General features: G+C 43.9%; 2 protein-coding genes across 2 annotated transcripts; both read left to right on the forward strand.

Moving 5' to 3' along the window:
• The first annotated feature begins 4364 nt into the window (after window positions 1-4364).
• Window positions 4365-9008, forward strand: skor1b (SKI family transcriptional corepressor 1b). The gene is made up of 7 exons (XM_056599405.1): window positions 4365-6104; window positions 6346-6442; window positions 6527-6619; window positions 6712-6771; window positions 7473-7547; window positions 8170-8244; window positions 8911-9008. Exons 1-7 carry the CDS (start codon window positions 4365-4367, stop codon window positions 9006-9008), a joined length of 2238 nt encoding a protein of 745 aa, XP_056455380.1.
• A 1229-nt stretch (window positions 9009-10237) lies between these two features.
• Window positions 10238-19017, forward strand: pias1b (protein inhibitor of activated STAT, 1b). The gene is made up of 14 exons (XM_056598781.1): window positions 10238-10288; window positions 11081-11513; window positions 12347-12431; window positions 12673-12720; window positions 13579-13669; window positions 13780-13914; window positions 14045-14150; window positions 14433-14506; window positions 15151-15311; window positions 15459-15592; window positions 15703-15877; window positions 15999-16138; window positions 16269-16306; window positions 16441-19017. The coding sequence occupies exons 1-14, from the start codon at window positions 10244-10246 to the stop codon at window positions 16780-16782; spliced, it is 2007 nt and encodes a 668-aa protein (XP_056454756.1). The 5' UTR covers window positions 10238-10243; the 3' UTR covers window positions 16783-19017.
• The last annotated feature ends 361 nt before the right edge of the window (window positions 19018-19378 follow it).

The following is a 19378-nucleotide window of genomic DNA, read 5'->3' on the forward strand; positions in this document are numbered from 1 at the left end:
CACACACACACACACACTCCCACTGACACACACACACACACACACACACACACACACACACACACACACACACACACACACACACACACACACACACACACACACACACACACACACACACACACACACACACACACACACACACACACACACACACTTAAGCAGTGTACCCCGGCTGACGCTCCTGGGAGACGGGCCGTTTAGCGGTGGAGGAGACGACGCCGTCGGACCCAGGGGTGGGCTTTCAGCAGACGAACAAACATCAGAGCAGCAAAGGAGTGATGTCTGGTTCACACATTAGCAGCCCTTTGGTAAGTCACTGCACCGCACTCCCCAGCTCAGCACTCCCAGGGCCGGGGAGGCTGGCCCTCTTCTGCTGACTCCTCCGCAGCCAGGGAGCTGCCTCAGACCGGCCCTGCCCACACAGGGACCGACTGCAGCGGTCTAGATCTACATCTGAACCCTTTATCGCTATAGAGCAGGACCACCTAGATCTGTTCATCACCGCAGAACCCGACTGACTAGATATGTACGTGTACTCTGCGTAGAACTTGACAAACTAGATCTGATCTATTAATCACTGTAGAATATGACTAACTAGATGTGTACAGCTAGTTGATCACCACAGAACATGACTAACTAGATCTGAACCGTTACTCACCATAGAACATGACTAACTAGAGCTGTACAGCTAGTTACTCATCATAGAACATGACTATTGATCTGTACAGCTAGAAAAACACCATAGAACATGACTAACTAGATCAGTACAGCTGGTTAACCACCATAGAACATGACTAACTAGAGTTGTACAGCCAGTTAATCTCCATAGAAAATGACGAACTAGATATGCACAGTTAATCACTTTAGAACATGACTAACTAGATCTGTACAGCTAGATAATCACCATAGAACATGACTAACTAGATCTGTACAGCTCGATAATCGCCAAAGAACGTGACTAACTCAGTACAGCTAGTTAACCACCATAGAACATGACTAACTAGATCTGTCAATCACCATATAACATGACTAGCTAGATCTGAACAGTTTCCCACCCTAAATCATGACTTACTTACTAACTCACTAACTTACTACCAAAGATCTGTACAGCTCCGCCATAGAACAGAACTAATACTGTGGTCTCAATCTCCTCAAGAGAACGCCACCCTTCAGGATCATAGAAGAGAGATCAGAGAAGGTAGGGTCCCTACCTACCTCTTGGTCCCTCTGCATTGTTTACATCAATTGTTTCAATTGCTATCACACACACACACACACACACACACACACACACACACACACACACACACACACACACACACAAACACACAAACCCAGAACCCTCCCCAACGCACGCACACACACACACACACACACACACACAAACACACACACACACACACACACACACACACACACACACACACACACACACACACACACAAACACACACACACACACACACACACACACACACACACACACACACACACACACACACACACACACACACACACACACACACACACACACACACACACACACACACACACACACACACACACACACACACACACAGGCAAACCCAAACCGCATCTTCTAATGAGGTGATGACCAACCACTCGTTATAATTGCTTTAGTCTCCTTTTAATTTTCAAGCGTATTAATCATATGTAGAGTTATTTAAAAATGCATAAATTAATCTTAGATTAAAAAGCCTATCAAACGCTCAAAACAATTAAAGAGTAAGGTAAGATTTCCCCCGGGCAGGTGGTTTTATTTTAATAGAGTGTTCAGGTGATTATCACACTTTCTTGCAGCGCTGTGATTAATGCAGACTCACTTTTAAATGAGCTTTTCCGTCTTGCACGAGATGTAGCGTTAGCCCGGCCCCCCGGATGACCCCAACGACCCCTGGCCCCGCCGCGGTGCACTTAAACAATTAGCAGAAACAGACGCTCACCCCAATACAACAAGATCAACAAAAACCTTATATTTCACATAAACAATCCTTATTCGTCGTTTGTCAATAATGTGTTATGTTTCAGAAGGGAAAATGTAGTTAATTATTTTAAGACAATGAAACTCTGAGCTGTTTTGAAGGTCAAGGCCTCCTAAATGAGTGTATATTAATATTGAGATGAATATAACGCAAGTTTAATCCATTATAGCATATTTAATTGAATGTGTTACCACAAATAGGCTTCTACGATTTAACTATCTGAGTAATTATTAAAACTTAAAAGCAAGGCTGAATATTAATATTTCTAACTCAATTTTTACAATTTCATCCCAGGCCAGAAACGGATAAACCCCTTATTTTTCCTCTCCAGCGAAAGGATGGATGACCCTTGTGAAATTATCTCAGACTGTGTGGCTCATAAGAAATACAGACTATTATATTAACTATTAGTAACTATTATAGCTTTACATATGGGCAAACAACTATAATAGGCTTTTACTGGTTCCTAAAAAAATAAAATGCATTGCTCAAATTTATTTATTTATTGAATTAACAGTAGGGGTTATGAATAATAATAGGCTACTACTAATATGATCATATAATAATTTACCTTGGGCTCGTTGTTTTCGGACAGAACGCAGCAGAAGCTGATCTGGGTTCATGCCAGCATCAGGACCACTCGGGCCGTGTCCGGTTACCTTAATCAATATTGTATCGCAGCCACGCGTCGCTTCGGTATAAAGCCAGGATAAACATCACTATGCGAGTTTCTTTAACTTTTTAATTGCAGTCTGTGGTAGATAATGCTCATTGGATCTACAGTAGTTATTGCGTGATGACTTGTGGACCTACTTATTAAAGACGACGGTCCTCGGAGCAGCTGGTCTGGGCCAGAGCCACGTGTGGAACTTGTAAACCGTGAATCCGTGGGAACTGAACATATGATGTAGGCCTGCATACTGCATTCATCATCGGTTGGGGAAAAATACGTACGTGCACGCGCACTAACATTGAAACGCGTTCACAAACACACACATACACAGGCACACACACACGCACACTCTCTCTCTCTCTCTCTCTCTCTCTCTCTCTCTCTCTCTCTCTCTCTCTCTCTCTCTCTCTCTCTCTCTCTCTCTCTCTCTCTCTCTCTCTCTCTCTCACACACACACACACACACACACACACACACACACACACACACACACACACACACACACACACACACACACACACACACACACACACACACACACACACACACACACACAATATGTGTCGTGGTTCCTGCTGTTTTGAGGAAAAAATAAAATCCCACTCCATCATCGCCGTGCATAATGTCGCCACATTTGGAAATAAAAAGTGCAAGGATTGATGAATGCATAAACATATAACACATTTAGGGTTTCAATATTTAGATATATCTGGATAGGCCAACTGCATGCAAATAAACTCAATTGCAGCTTTTTCAAGGGTATGCAATATTCTACAAAACGATATCATCCCAATGCAATTTTTAAGTAATTTTTTTGGATATTATGAACTGTTGAGAAATAAATGTAGGTTCATACATCACATGCAAGCGAACGCACGAGAAAGTCAGGCAGGAAAGCTATTTGTGCGTCTTGCTGTGTGAGTGTGAGGGGGAGTGGGAGTGGGAGTGCCTTGTTGTACTTCGGCTGTCACTTGATTGCTTTAGAAAGCTCGCTCAACGTCGTAAAGGGGCCGTGCCTGTCTGCCAGGTGGACACTAACCTCCCCACAACCAGCCTCCCGCACACACACAGCGCTCCACCAGCAGGGATAGGAGGGTTGACCAGGCAGCCAGGAGGGCTCATAGCGTTGGATCGGTGCTGCAAACCGCACGTTTGCTCTCACTATCCAAACTGGAATTCCTTATAACCTGACGGCGTTATTTTATGCTGCAGGACCGGGGACGTTTCTTCTCACAGTAAAGGTGAGTTCGGATATACTAATGTAATGTTCGCTGCCATCCTGAAGTTTTGCAGCCAGGATTTGTTCTTACAGTTTATCAAGTAGTCTATAAATAATTCCGCGAATACTGCTGCACCCTAAAGCCATTATGTAGTGGTTATTTTTTTATAATAAAAAAGTAAATACAGTGGGCTATTGTAGGCTATGTGTAACACTAGCTTTGAAACCTACAATTAAATAGCATTCCATTTAAGTGATTAATTAATGTTGAGTGTCTTTCAGAAACAATTGCTCATTTTAAATAAGCATCTGAGCAAAGAAATTACACATTTCGTCGGCCTTCCTGTCTGTTTCTTGGCATATGCTCAATTTGCCGACATAGGCCCGCGAGGGGCGACGATTCCACATTAAACTCAAAAGTTGATAGCCTCTAAAACTCTATATATTTTCAGCCAAGGGGTCAAAGGATGGAGTCAATACCTGCGGGAAGAGACTCCAGCTCCTCGCCCTCATCCAAACAGGAGCTGTCCTACCCTAGCTCCAACCACCTCAAGCCCAACCAGGTCAGCGAGACGGTGCTGTACGGAATACCCATCGTGTCGCTGGTGATCGACGGCCAGGAGAGACTGTGTCTGGCGCAGATCTCCAACACGCTGTTGAAAAACTACAGCTACAACGAGATCCACAACCGCCGCGTGGCCCTGGGCATCACCTGCGTGCAGTGCACCCCGGTCCAGCTGGAGATCCTGCGGCGCGCTGGGGCCATGCCCATCTCCTCCCGGCGCTGCGGGATGATCACCAAGCGCGAGGCCGAGAGACTCTGCAAGTCCTTTTTAGGGGCTCACTCGCCCCCCAAACTACCCGAGAATTTTGCGTTCGACGTGTCCCACGAGTGCGCGTGGGGCAGCCGGGGAAGCTTCATCCCGGCGAGGTACAACAGCTCCAGAGCCAAGTGCATCAAGTGTTCGTATTGCAATATGTATTTCTCCCCAAACAAATTCATTTTCCATTCGCACCGCACGCCCGAGTCAAAGTACACGCAACCCGACGCGGCCAACTTCAACTCCTGGAGGCGACACCTCAAATTAACCGACAAGAATTCCGCAGACGAGGTTGCCCATGCGTGGGAAGACGTTAAGGCCATGTTTAACGGGGGCAGCCGCAAAAGAACCCTGCCCATGTCTGGCCCAGAACCCGGTTCGTCGCTAAAATCCCACGGACCGCGTCTTTCTTCGAGCTCACCCGAGATCCCTCCAAAGATCCTGCGCTCCGATGACCCCCGGGGCGGCATGAACATTACCACCGCGCGCAGCTACCCCGTGATCCCGGTGCCCAGTAAGGGCTTCGGGATGCTTCAGAAGATCCCGCCACCCATCTTCCCACACCCGTATGGATTCCCAGCCTTCGGCCTGTGTCAAAAGAAAGAGGACAGCCTACTGGGAGAGCAGGCCAAGCACAACCTATCAGGCGTCCTTTGGCCCGGCACCAAGGAGAGCGCCTACCATCCCTTCCCCATGTTCTGGCCCACCGCGGGGAGCCTCCCCTTGCCGCCTTACCACCAGTCACCACACAAACCGCCCTCAGAACTTGTGTGCCCCCCTAGACCCAGTGACATGGACTTATCCGAGCACAGTGACCGAAGCACCAACACGTCGAAGGACAGCCTGATCGACAGCGAGCGGTGCTCCAGCACGCAGTCCGCGCGTAACGACGAGGACAAGTCCGGAGACGAGGCGCGCACCATGGACGGGATGACCCTGGTGCCGAGGAAGATCAACTACGTCTCTGCGTTCAGACCCGTCATCAAAGACCCTGAAAGCATTGCGAAACTCTACGGAACGAGGGGAAGCTATAACAGTTCGCGTAAGGGATACCTGTCGCCAGATTTTCTTAGCGAGAGCTCCAGCTACCGGTCCGCGTCTCCCTGCGTCGACAGCGACGGCGAGCCAGACGTGGACGTCGAGACGAATAATAAGTCACCGGAGGACGAAGACTCGCGGGGGGCGTCCTCCCTGTGTCTGCGCGCCCTGCCCGGCCAGAGCCTGGCGCACGGCCTGGCGCACGGCCTCCTGACGAGCGACGCGGAGCCCAAAGCGGCCCCCCGCGGGGACACCCAGAGGATGAGTGGACACGTTGCGCAGTCGTCGGAGAAAGATGTCCAGAGCAAACCGTTACCAGAGAACCACGTAGCCACATCTTACGCCGAGGTGAGTTGGAAACGTTTGTCTCATTTCATTTTTTCACTATTTTTATTTTATTTTTATGGTTAGAGTTTGAGGTTCAGGCTGTTTATTTTATTAAGGCCTTTAGTGCCAAGGGTGTAGCCTTATCTGTGGTCCACATTCTTAAAAGTCTGTGATTGTATAACCACTCATTCTCCATAAACGACACAATTATTTAATTTTTATTTTTATTTGTGGAGCTTGAATAACTGTTTTGTGCGTTAAGGTTTATACTCCTGAGAGGGAGGAGGTAGGCCTACAAGGAAACAGCCCGTATCACTTCAGACCTGCCAGCTATCAGAGAGGACTTCTCACATCAAACGGTCAGTCCTTTGGCCTCATGGAACAACGTCTACCAAACACAGGGCGAATAGGAAGAAGTAACACCGCTTTATTCTCTCCATCAGACGAAGGCTCCAGTAAAGAAGAGCCATCTTCCACCGTGGAGGAGGTGGAATCCAAGTCCTTCAGTGAACCAACCAGCGAGGAATCAGACGAGGGTGAGTCCCATCAAGGTGATGAATCACAAGCCTCGATTGAATAAGGCATAACTGGTTTAGATCTAACTCGTTTCCTATGTGGTGGTTTCCAGGGAAAGAGGCCACCGCCAGGGCTCCCTCCGCACAGAAGGACCAGGAAACACAGGCAAAAGGTAAGACGGTAGGTTAGCCTTTATTACACATATTAGTTATTATATCAGTCAGGTCAGTCAGAAGAAGATGTATATGAACCCAGCAGCCATAGCTGCGGATGATAATAGGCTAATGATCATATTGAAAATAATTATTATCATGATAATAATTGTAATAATAATAGTGATTAGAAAAGATATGATATTAATAATAATAATTGTACATTATTATATATTATATCATATTATATTATATGAATAGGCCTTATATTATTGATGATGGCCCTAGGCCTACAAATTATAATGAACCTATTTTGGACAGTGACTGACCGTAACATTAAGGAGAATTATCTTTGGTATATTTTGTCCCATGTCGCAACTCTCATTTGATTCCTTCAATTATTCTCCTTATGAAGATTAATTATCACATTATACCAAATCAAACCCCACCGCAAACGATGCTTGAAGTTATCTCCAGTTACAGTAAGCCTAACAGATCCGATTCCCGTTTCGTCATTTTTTTTAAATAAGCAAAGGACCACAAAATATAGATCATAAGCGCAGAATGATTGTGTCGAAATCTGCCTTGGTTCACAATCACACCAATTTCTGCTAATGGTCTAGGCCTACAATTGTTTTATTGCCAAACCGACAAAAGCACTTTACAACATAAAAAATTGCGCAACCAGACCAATATTTGTTAACCTTGTCTGTTTCTGCAGAAGAACTTCAGAAACAACTTATGGAGCAAGTTGAGCTGAGGAAGAAGCTTGAGCGGGAGTTTCAACATCTTAAAGGTATGATGGTTTCCTCTTATTACACAAATTATTTAATGTTTTCTCCCGCTTGTACATTCCTAACTAAACGGTACAAATTATAGCCTAATCATAATTATGTGCCACGGAAAGTAGAGGAGTTCAGTAAAAGGGCCCAGCTTTATATTTCATCTCGCTCTAAATGTTTTTTTAATTCAGAAGTTTGGTACGCGTTTGTGAAATGCACACCTATTAACGTTAAGATATCGTTGATCATTCCCAAAATAGCTTTTAATATGACATTTTACAAATTGCAGTCTAAACTGATATAAAACGCTCTGTGCAAGGGATTGGATAAATGTTTTATAAATGTTGTATTGTCTGTAAAAGCACTTTGTAAAGTCTATTCAAAAGCTATATATAAATAAATAAATATATTTATATATACATAAAAGCATAAATTATAGTTATAACAACCATAACTTAATAACCATAAGTTATGGTCATTATAATTAGCCGTGAGCATATATATAAATAGTAGGAATATTTGACTATGGCATTGGGTTGGGTCCACTTCTTGGACCCTACACATTCATACAAAGTTGTATGCCAGCTTGCCTGCACGTTGTCCATTACAAATATATCTCTTCTCTTTATGAATCAGATAATTTCCAAGATCAGATGAAAAGGGAGCTATCCTACAGAGAGGAGATGGTGCAACAGCTGCATATCGTCAGAGGTGAGAAAAATAATTGAACTGGTTGACAATAGGCCTACTTGCATTTTTATTATTTTTAGGTTTCGCTATTTGCCTATTGTCCAACCTCCTTGATGATAGACTACATTACAAAATCAGCAACAATCTGCTTCATCTTAAATATAAAATGGACCGAGAAATAAATACTTATGATAGTCTAAGAACAATTCCGATATGTTATATTAATCTAATATTATAAAAGATACATCAGCATACATGTCATTAATTCTGTTTTCATTGATTGGCCTACATTCTTTGACATGCTCTTATTTCAATATGTTGTTGAAATTGTGCAACCGAAAATATTTTAAATATTTTTAACTACGTTTTCCGTATTGTTTTTTCGAATGAAGAATTGCCTTCCCCATTCTCCTCCTAGCACTCGCATTACACACACACACACACACACACACACACACACACACACACACACACGCACACACACACACACACACACACACACACACACACACACACACACACACACACACACACACACACACACGCACACACGCACACACGCACACACGCACACACGCACACAATACGCACACACTCACGCACACACGCACACGCACAAACACAGGCAAAGACAGGCACATAGATTAATTCATTCATTAATTTATGCCATTACCCCTTTTTTCCTAGAAGCTCACGACGCATTACATCATTTCTCCTGCAAGATGTTAACTCCACGTCACTGCGCGGGTACATGTTCCTTCAAATCACCCCTGTTGCCCCCGTGAACCCGGCAGTAGAACACCAAATAGAAAATATTGAAACAATGGACCTACATTCTGTGTTGAAAAAATCAAGAAACATTGGGAGGGAAAACAAGCTTGACAGAAGCCCTCTGTTGTGACTGTTTGTGTTGTAACTGATTGGAGCATATTGGATTGTGTAATGTATCGGTCAGAACCCTCCCCTTCATGAAGTATTATTTTGTTGTAATTTAATATACCATTTGTTGATTATATTTATTTTGAGGCAAAGTGCAATGACATTATATGTAACCAGTAATGATGATGATGATGATGATTTTTATTATTATTATAGAGGTATAGAATGTAGAGCCTATCAAGTATTGTGAATTATCCTCTTACTTTTGTTGTCCTTTTCATCTTTATAATACACATATTTTGAATGTTATGCACTTTAAACGAGTGATGAAAATAATGATAACCTACGTTTGTAAATAAGCGTACATATGTGATGAACATACATTTTTACAACGCGCGAAAAAGGGTTTGCTCTTATATTGTAAACACCAAATTGTCTAAATGATCTGCTAATTGCGATGATCACCAACTGATTATTCCTAAAGTAGCCCTTTGGTTCGTATAGATATGTTTTGACAACTAATGACATTTTGATTTTAATAAAACAAATCTATATGTTACTGCGTGCTTTAAAGTCCTTTACCTGACTACCTCAAGCTCTTTCAATATTAATTATTTACTTTATTATTAGGTTTGCATTTTGTTCACTTGTTTATTGCAATTATTTATATTGATATATTATAGATATCGATATGTGTAGGTATGATGTTATTGTGACATGATAGTGAGTCATTGGGTAATAGGTAAAACTGCCTAATGTCTGCTTGATGTCTTTATTAAATAAAATAAATTAAAGAGTGGGCCTAAATAAAACAATATAGACATAAATGGGCAAAGTCAATATGTGAACGCCATCCCATAGGTAACTACTATTAAATGCTGAAACGTCTCAATTATGGCCACTTATGGAGGGATAGTTCCTTTGCAGCAAGACGGCGACATCTAGTGGATGAAGCGAGCACTGCGCCCTCTGTCAAGCGTTGCCAGATTGGGCCAGATTTCACGCCCAATCTGGAAACACTTGGCTGCACCGCGATGCAGCCAGTGTTGCCAGATCTGTTGACAAATCTGTCCCAATCTGGCAACACTGCCTATGTCCTCTCCATGCTCCTCTCTTCGTCCCTGGAGGGTGAATATTGCGCATGCGCACCCAATGTAACAAGATGGCGGAAAGTGCGGAACTGAAGGTATAGCGAATCCAAACATTATATTTGATTTATAGATTATTCCTATATTAAAGCCTCTATTACCTCTCACTTAAGCCATCCCCTCGATGATGTATGTTTTATTATACAGCAAGCAGACAAATAAGATGTGAATTTGATTTAGGAATAACAATTAGCTTGCAGGCTAGCAAGCGTTAGCTTTGTTATTGTTACTCCTATAACGTCAGGCAGCCTTTCGATTTAATCTATCACCTGCGTGTTGTGTGTTTGTATATTATATGTTATGTTATACGTGCTTTAATGTGTAAATTATGGATTACCATTGCGGTCTTTTTCAGTCGATTGAAGGCTTCGCTAGCTGCAACGCCATATATGCTAAAATGGGCTCTGTCTATTTTCTGGAGATGGATCACTACTATCAATCTGGCAAATGACTACGGATTGCATATAGCCTGTTTTATGTGTTCATACGATATCGAATTCGAATCAAATGTGTATCATCTCCGCTCATTGATGGGAGATGGACATTGATGGTTATATTTTGGTCATAACACCACTGCTCCACTCTGTGTGTGTTATTGAAGTGATGGCTGGCTGATTCATTCAGTCTTCACTTGTTTTCCCACTAGTTCGAACTCTTAACTGTTGCTTTAAATGTATAACTGTAATTCTAAAATTCTCTATGAACTCGTGGCCAATCAATCAATCTAGTCAGGATCTTGGTATGTTTAATTCAAATGTGTTTAAATCAGCTTTCTTTGAGAGACAAACTCTAATTTCCCAATTAGTAAAACAATTTTTTCTTTCCACCAGCAAATGGTAATGAGCCTACGAGTTTCAGAGCTCCAGGTGTTGTTGGGATACGCAGGACGGAATAAACACGGGCGAAAACACGAACTCTTGACCAAAGCCATTCACCTCCTCAAAGCCGGCTGCAGCCCCGCAGTGCAGATGAAAATCAAGGAGCTCTATAGGCGGCGCTTCCCCACCAAAATGGTATCGCCACTGGACCTCGCCCTGCCCACTGTCCACTCCTCTACCAGCCTACCGACTGGCCTCACTCAGTTGGGGTTTGACAGCCACGGTGCTCCGTCTCCCCTGCTCCCCGTCTCCCTACTGGGGCCCAAGCACGAGCTGGGCCTGGCTCACCTGCCGTCGGCTCTGCACCCGGTACACCCTGACGTTAAGCTCCAGAGACTGCCCTTCTACGACATGCTAGACGAGCTCATCAAGCCAACCAGCCTGTGTAAGTCCACGGCTCTGCTTAGCAGTGAATTAGGGTATGGGTATGGGACACGCAAAGAGAACTGAAACCACAGATCTCCGGATTGGGCTTGGGGGCAAACCAATGCCGTAGCTGATAGTATAACAGTTAGTGTTTCAATGGTACTTTGCCAGCATTGAATCATATGTAATTGCCAAGATCCATTACGAACCATACCTTTTGCTCTAACAGTATTAGTCGGGGTTCATTAGAACATAATGATTGACATAATACGTTTTCTTTCTTTTAGAGACATCTAACATGTGGTGTGTCACCAAAGCAGAAAACTAAGTAGCTATTTTTATATATATGACATGTTTGTTTGTTATTTGGTGGTGGATCTTTGTATGGGATATTGACAATATAGGTGAACTCAGTCATGCACTATCCCAATTCCCAATTTATTTGTTTCGGTTTAAAGCCTTGCAATATTGAATCTTATCAGATGATATTATCTTAATGGTTAAACTCACTTGAGAATAATAATATCCACATTTAACATGATCATAATTATCAGTTTGGTTGTTATCAGTTAATAGTCTATGCTAAAATCAAAGCTTTACATGTATCCAAGGCAGAAGTGTATACACTATTGCCTTGGATACTTAAGAATAATTTAAATAACTTAGGTTACATTTACCCAAGTTATTAAGGCAAATGGGTTTTTTCGATCAGGGCAAGAACGATTCAGTTTGAGTGTTCAATTTCAAGTATGAATGTATATATCTGGTTGGCTATGTCGTCATGCCAACAACTAGACAAGTGTGTGCCTTCTGTTGACATGGTTTTCTTTTGTTTTTATAATGAATTTGTAGCCTCTGACAACAGTCAACGATTCCAGGAAACATGTTACGCGTTTGCACTGACACCGCAGCAAGTGCAACAAATCAGCAGCTCCATGTAAGTGTGAAAGGAGCTCACTGAGGGAGTACTGCACACAGACCTGCATGTCATTCAAACCAACCTCCATCGAGGAAACATTTATCCATTCATTTATATTTATGTCATGGTGTTTGCCCAACGCAATTGTTTCACGCCAGGAATATGCCTATTCAAAATCAAATAAGGCTATTATATGCAATAATGCTTGTATGTTAGCAATTTATGTTAACAATATCTAACTCATATTTCACTTCTTTAGGGACATCTCTGGTACCAAATGTGATTTTGCGGTTCAGGTCCAGTTACGGTAAGCCACAGAGTGTTTTCCTGGGGGGGTAGGGGGGTATTTAAGTTTAATCTGCTTCAATGTCTTCAAAAAGACCTCGACATACAGGCATATCAAAACATGATTACGCACAACTCAGCCTCTGACATTGTTAAAAAACGATCTCCATAGATAACATATAAGCGTAGCTATGCAGAATGTATTTTTATTGCTGAACATTTGTCTCAGTAGCCAACACCCTAGTGTGTTGATTGTTTGAGCAATAAACGGAATCTGATAGCAAAATAATACTAAACAAACAAACAGAAAACTGAGCATCTTGAAGATATTTATATAGATAACGGAGGTCACAGCGGCTTATTTTGATCGGCTCAATACAATCCAGTACTTAATGTTTGGTACATCTGTCCAAAGATGATGATAATAACAATCCATTGGATTGACGCGGCGCCTTTCAATGGTCCGAAGGTGGTGGTTTGGGTCAACACCTACAGGACTTAACCATCTTCTATGTTAATGTTTCGGGGACTTGCATCATGCATTTATTTTTGTAACAGTTCATCACACTGCATCTAGAGGATCACTCAAACTACCCGAAACTGTCCCAAACAAAGGTGGTCACAGGCAAAATGACAACAAGAGGGTGTCAGTGGTCGACTGCTAAATTGTTGAACCATGTGGTAAATACAGTTTTCAAAACATCAAGGCTTCCAAATGATCAGGTGCTCCTTATTATCGTTTAAAATATCCTGTACCAGAAAATAAGTCTTGGCTTGATCGAGGATAATGATAGCTGGGTTATATGCGACATCAGATATCATCACAAACATGGAAGATGAAAAGCACTTGATAACCAAATATTGCCTCCTTCCCTCCCAGTTTTTGTTTATCAGAGACGAGCTGTCCCCAGGAGGACCATTTCCCTCCCAACCTTTGTGTGAAGGTGAACGGAAAGCCCTGCACCCTGCCGGTGAGTGTTGACCGTCGACCACCACTGAGCATGCACCTCGTCCATTGTACCACCAGTCAGTCATAGGCAATGACTGACTGATTTATGTATTTATTCTTTGTTTACTGCAGGGATATCTCCCTCCAACCAAAAATGGAGTGGAACCAAAAAGGCCCAGTAGGCCCATCAACATCACCTCTCTGGTGAGGCTGTCCACCACGGTCCCCAACACCATCGTGGTCTCATGGACCTCGGAAATTGGCCGGGTAAGGAGACACAAAGTGAAAGCTCTCATCCAGACAACTGCACCACGGCGTGTGTGTTTGTGTGTGAGTAACAGGAGAGTTGTAGCGCCCCAGCTGATGCCTTGTGGTCCTTTCTGCGTCTCCTCCTCAGAGTTTCTCCATGGCTGTGTATTTGGTCCGGCAGCAGACGTCCACTGTGTTATTGCAAAGACTACGGGCCAAAGGAATCAGGAACCCTGACCACTCCAGGGCTCTAAGTATGTGGGGGCCGCAGTCGCGACATCACGTTTCTACATTAACAACAATAACTATCATGTTATAAACTAGTAGAGGAGCTGAAGAGTTTCACTTTTTCTGCCTGACCCATGATGCTCCAAATGGAAATATATTTGTAACACTGTTTTACCGAAACTTTTTTTTTTTGTTTCCCCACTCTGTATCCCACTTTGTTTGTTGGTCGGTTGATTCATTGTGGTATAAACAATGTTCCTCTCACATAGACTAATCTGTCAAACGCTTTATTCTGTTTTCTCTCATAGTAAAAGAAAAGTTAACCGCTGATCCCGAGAGTGAAATCGCCACAACCAGTCTACGAGTGTCGCTCCTCTGTCCAGTAAATCCCTTTTCACCTGGTTTAAATCCTAGCTCTTAGTGTGTTGCTCGTAACAGGTAGCGTCCGAGTGACTGAGTAGTTATACAAATCTCTGCTTGTTCAACTTTGATTCGAGGCTCAAGCTAAAGGGCTTGCAGCATAGGGTTAGGCAGTGCTTCAGTTCTTTACATGGTTTGAACCAAAGAAGATTACTCTTCAGCGAAGAAGTCAATGAACGCTAAGAATCACTATCTAAAGTATGGAATGTCTAAACTCACTGTCTGAAGTTTGGGGGTGGGCTTAGCTCAGGAGGTAGAGCAGCTGTCTTGCAACCGAAAGGTTGCTAGTTCGATCACTAGCCCCTCCTTTCTGAGTGTTGATGTGTCCCTGGGCAAGACACAGTTAACCCTAACTGCTCCTGATGAGCTGGCTGTCGCCTTGCATGGTTGACTCTGCCCTCGGTGTTTCAACCGATGTTAGTCGCTTTGGATAAAAGCGTCTGCTAAATGCCCTAAATGTAAATGTAATAACTATCCAAGATGCAAATACTTAGGTATAATGCAAGGCTACTGCTGTGGATTTATTGACCAGCTCTAATCCACAGTGGCTTTGTCCTGAAGATCGACCAAAGAGTGTCTCTAAATACGTGTGTTTCTTACCTTTAGCTAGGGAAGATGAGGCTGACCATCCCATGCAGAGCGTTGACGTGCTCACACCTGCAGTGCTTCGACGCTACGCTGTACATCCAAATGAATGAGAAGAAGCCCACCTGGGTGTGTCCGGTTTGTGACAAGAAGGCCCCCTACGAGCACCTAATAATAGACGGGTGAGCCATGGCACCCACCCGTCCACAAACTCTCGTGTCACTGCATAAACAGTGGTTGTTGGGAAACTCATGACACCTAGAAAGCTGTAATTGGTTCAATAAGACTAGAGCTTGACTGGTTCAATCAACCAACTCTGTTTTCCATAGGCTTTTCATGGAGATCCTGAATAGCTGCTCAGACTCTGATGAGATTCAGTTTGTTGAAGATGGGAACTGGGCCCCTATGAGGTCAAAGAAGGAGGTGCAGGAGGTGTCTGGCTCCTACAACGGGGTCGACTCGGGTAAGAATGTCTGCATGTGTACCGACCGCCAAACACTGATGCACTGTTGTTGCTCTGTTGTTGCTTTGTTTGTCTGAGATCCTTGTGTCCCTCTTCCCCTCTCTCTTTAGATTCGGCTCGAACCGACAGCTCGGATCAGAAACACGGTTCCAACCACGACAACAAAAAGGTAGACGTGATCGACCTGACGCTGGACAGCTCCTCAGAGGAGGAGCTGGACGACGAGCCCCCTCCCAAGAGGCCCTGTCCCTCGCTGTCGCCCCAGTCTCCTCCCGCGACCAAGGGGTGAGTCCCTCCAGCGGCAGGGAGCGCTGCTCTCTGAGGGCACCTTCCAACGCTTTCCCCTCCGTCCTGCGGCGCGTCCCCACCGTCTAATTAAGCCGTTTCTTTCACCCCTTTTCTCCAGAGTGTTGAACCTCCACTCCCAGGCGTCCCCTGTGAGCCGAGCTCCCAGCATGCCCCCTGTGGAGACCAGCTACATTCCACCTCCTCCACCTCTCATTCAAGACTACCGCCATTACTACCACACACCCAGTGACCTGCCAGGTATGTTTCTCAGCTGACTCAGACTACAAGCACGTTGATTTGCATTGCAAAAATGATCTCCAAGCTACCGAGACTGATGATCTCTCCTTCCAAAGAATATCAACCAATGTTTTTTTTATGATCGTTACAGATTTAAATTTCTTCTCCTTTCTACAAGGCGACAATCAGGTACATGTCCTCCCTTTACAATCCCGTTCTAATCGACCACACACCGTGTCCGAGCCCGTCTCGGTCCCAGCGTCTCTATACCTATGTGTTGACGTTTCCGCCGTGTCTCCCTCCCTGTTCTCTCCGCCCCCCAGCATTACAACATGGTGATGGCGGCGGCGGCGGCGGCGTCCGCCTCCACCTCGGAGGACCACGACCTGCTGCTCAACCGCTTCCTGCCCTACGGCTCGTCGCAGATGTTCCTGGAGCAGCCCTCCACGCCGGGCAGCAGCACGCTGGCCGCCACCAACGGGGGCAGCAACAGCGGCAGCACCAGCAGCCTGGTGTCCTCCGGCAGCCTGCGGGAGCGCGACAAAGACCGGGAGAGAGACCGGGACCGCGACAACCACTCCATCTCGGGCATGTCGAGGTCGTCGGCGGAAGCGGCGGCGGCGGCGATGTACGGCTCCATATCTGACGTTATCTCCCTGGACTAGAGCCGCAGGCGACCAGACACACACACACACATGTGGACCCGGACACACACAGGGGACCGGATACACACACAGATCCGGACACACACACAGACCTGGACACACACACACACACACAGACCTGGACGTACACACACACAGACCTGGACATGGACACACACAGACCTGGACACACACACACAGACCTGGACACACACACACACACACACACACGCACACACATGCGCACACACGGGACACGCACACACGGGACACGCACACACGGGACACACACGGGACACGCACACATGGCACACACACACACACACACGCACGCACGCACGCACGCGCGCGGGGGACCGGACCCCAGGCCCGGATAAACACACGGTCTCGGAAACACACACACAGGGCTGAACGCACCCACAGGGCTGGAAACACCCACACAAACCCGGACTCATACATACGGACCTGGACAAACATACCCGGACAAACGCATACGGACCCGGACAAACACACGGACCTGGACACGCACACATACCCGGGCACCAACACACACACACAAATGGACCCGGACACACACACACACGCAGACCCGGACGCCAATGACAGAGGGGAGTTTGTTTGTAAATAGAGGAAGAGGATGTCAGTGGGAGAAAAAAAAACTGCTATGTACAGAGAGGAAATCTATTTTCAACTTGACTTATATGTATATAAAACCTAGGACAAATCCTGTCAAGTAAGTAAGTTACTTCGATTGATATTTTTCTGTGAATACCGAACACTTTTACACACCTCTTCATGTGGTCCTTTGATTATATTGTACCTTTTGTACCTGGTTTTTACGGTTTTATTTCAATATCTCATGTCAATGGCATTATTTCTATATAAGACGAAGTGTGAGGAACCTTATGTGGGGACACTTTACGGACATGCTATTTAGATTGAAGAGAAAATGGGCATTGGTACACATTCGCAGGTGGCAGTTCCCTGCCAAACAGAATGTGTGATGCAGAATGTGTAATGCAGAATGTGTCCTTCTTACTTAACCTCTGTCAAACTCATTTGTACTACCATCACATTTTTCCTGCAGACATTCATGCTGTGGTTTATTATTTTTACGGAATTATTTATGATGTAAGTTATGTTGGTTGTATGCTGTCTAATAAGCATTCCCTATGTCCCAGGAGTTGTAGCCACTAAAACCGCTAAAGGTCCTACTGTTTCATATCTCCTCAACATAATATTTTAAGCTCACTTTGTTTGCGCTGCTTTCTGTCGAGTCATACGGCTTTGTATTTTTCCATGGAAACATCATATTCTTACAGAATTGGGATTTACACTGTAGAATGATGCATAACAGAATAACCCAGCCTCTCTTTTGTTGGGATGTGCAAAAACACGTGGCCAAAAACCTTTTGGACCATTGTGTTCATCTGAGTTAATCCACTTGAGTTGTATTTATGCTTAAAATGTCACGGTAGCAAATTAGTGCTCTGAAACGCTAGTTAAAGTGGGAGGATATTTGATCAGACTTTGAATCCTATTAATTGTTGTTGGCCTAACGATGGTCCTAATTCTCCACCTTCTAGTCCTCCTGAATGCATTATTTAATATCCACCACACTTGCTTTGAGTGACATGTCATTTGTAGAACATGATGCGCATTACATGCATTTAAGACTTGATGCATTGTTTTGGCTTTGCATGTGTTGCAGATTTGGTCCTTTGGAATCGCCTGAAATCTCTACTTTCACCTCTGCTCTTACTTTGAGTGGATGTGAAAGGAATAGCCTACCTTTTGTTCAGTGTCTGCAATAACCTAAAAATAAAGAATAAAGTTAAATGTGAATGCTTTCTTCATAAGTGTATCACAGTACATTTATGCCCAGAAGATAAAATCTGGCCCTCGTCATACAGTTAGGATTATTTATTATCATATATATTTTTTTGCATTTTGTTTGATTTGTGGATACGCATTGCTGTCATTGTATGATATTTCTTTTGTAATTACATAATTAATGCTATTTAAAAAAATATTGTTGCTTGACATGCATTGTACATTTTTCGGTTCTGTTTTCTGTCTGTTTTACTATCAAAGATGTCAGTTATACGATGGAGGCTTTGATCATTTTGACCTGCTTCAAAGTTCAACTGTGCTGTTTGATATTTGTAAGAATTAAACAAATATATAAAAACACATTTGTAGTTGCTTTAAGATGTGCACCACTTGACATTTTATTTCCCGCTGTAATTTCATTACTTCAAGTAGAATACAGTAGCTCCTATTTATTGCTATCATTATTTATTTATCTATACTTATGAACAGTGAGTGATTAAGTACCGCATAAAAGTATAAATACATTAAGAACAGTGAATACAGTACCTACGTGAATACAGTACATATTTATTAGGTGCGAAGATTCAAGATGGTTTCATTGATAGAGAAGAGAGAGAGACCACTAGTTGTACGATCTGTAGCTATACATTTTGGGGATGAAACTCGTGTCAGTATAATATGAAGCCAAACATCTTCCAAAAGGGAAGTGAAATAACATTTGCACATTCTGAAACTAGGGCATTGCTATCAGTAGGCCTACCCAGTTTATGAAACACATAGTGTT

The sequence above is a fragment of the Gadus chalcogrammus genome, chromosome 9, assembly GCF_026213295.1.
Source record: "Gadus chalcogrammus isolate NIFS_2021 chromosome 9, NIFS_Gcha_1.0, whole genome shotgun sequence".
Classification (NCBI taxonomy): Eukaryota; Metazoa; Chordata; class Actinopteri; order Gadiformes; family Gadidae; genus Gadus; species Gadus chalcogrammus.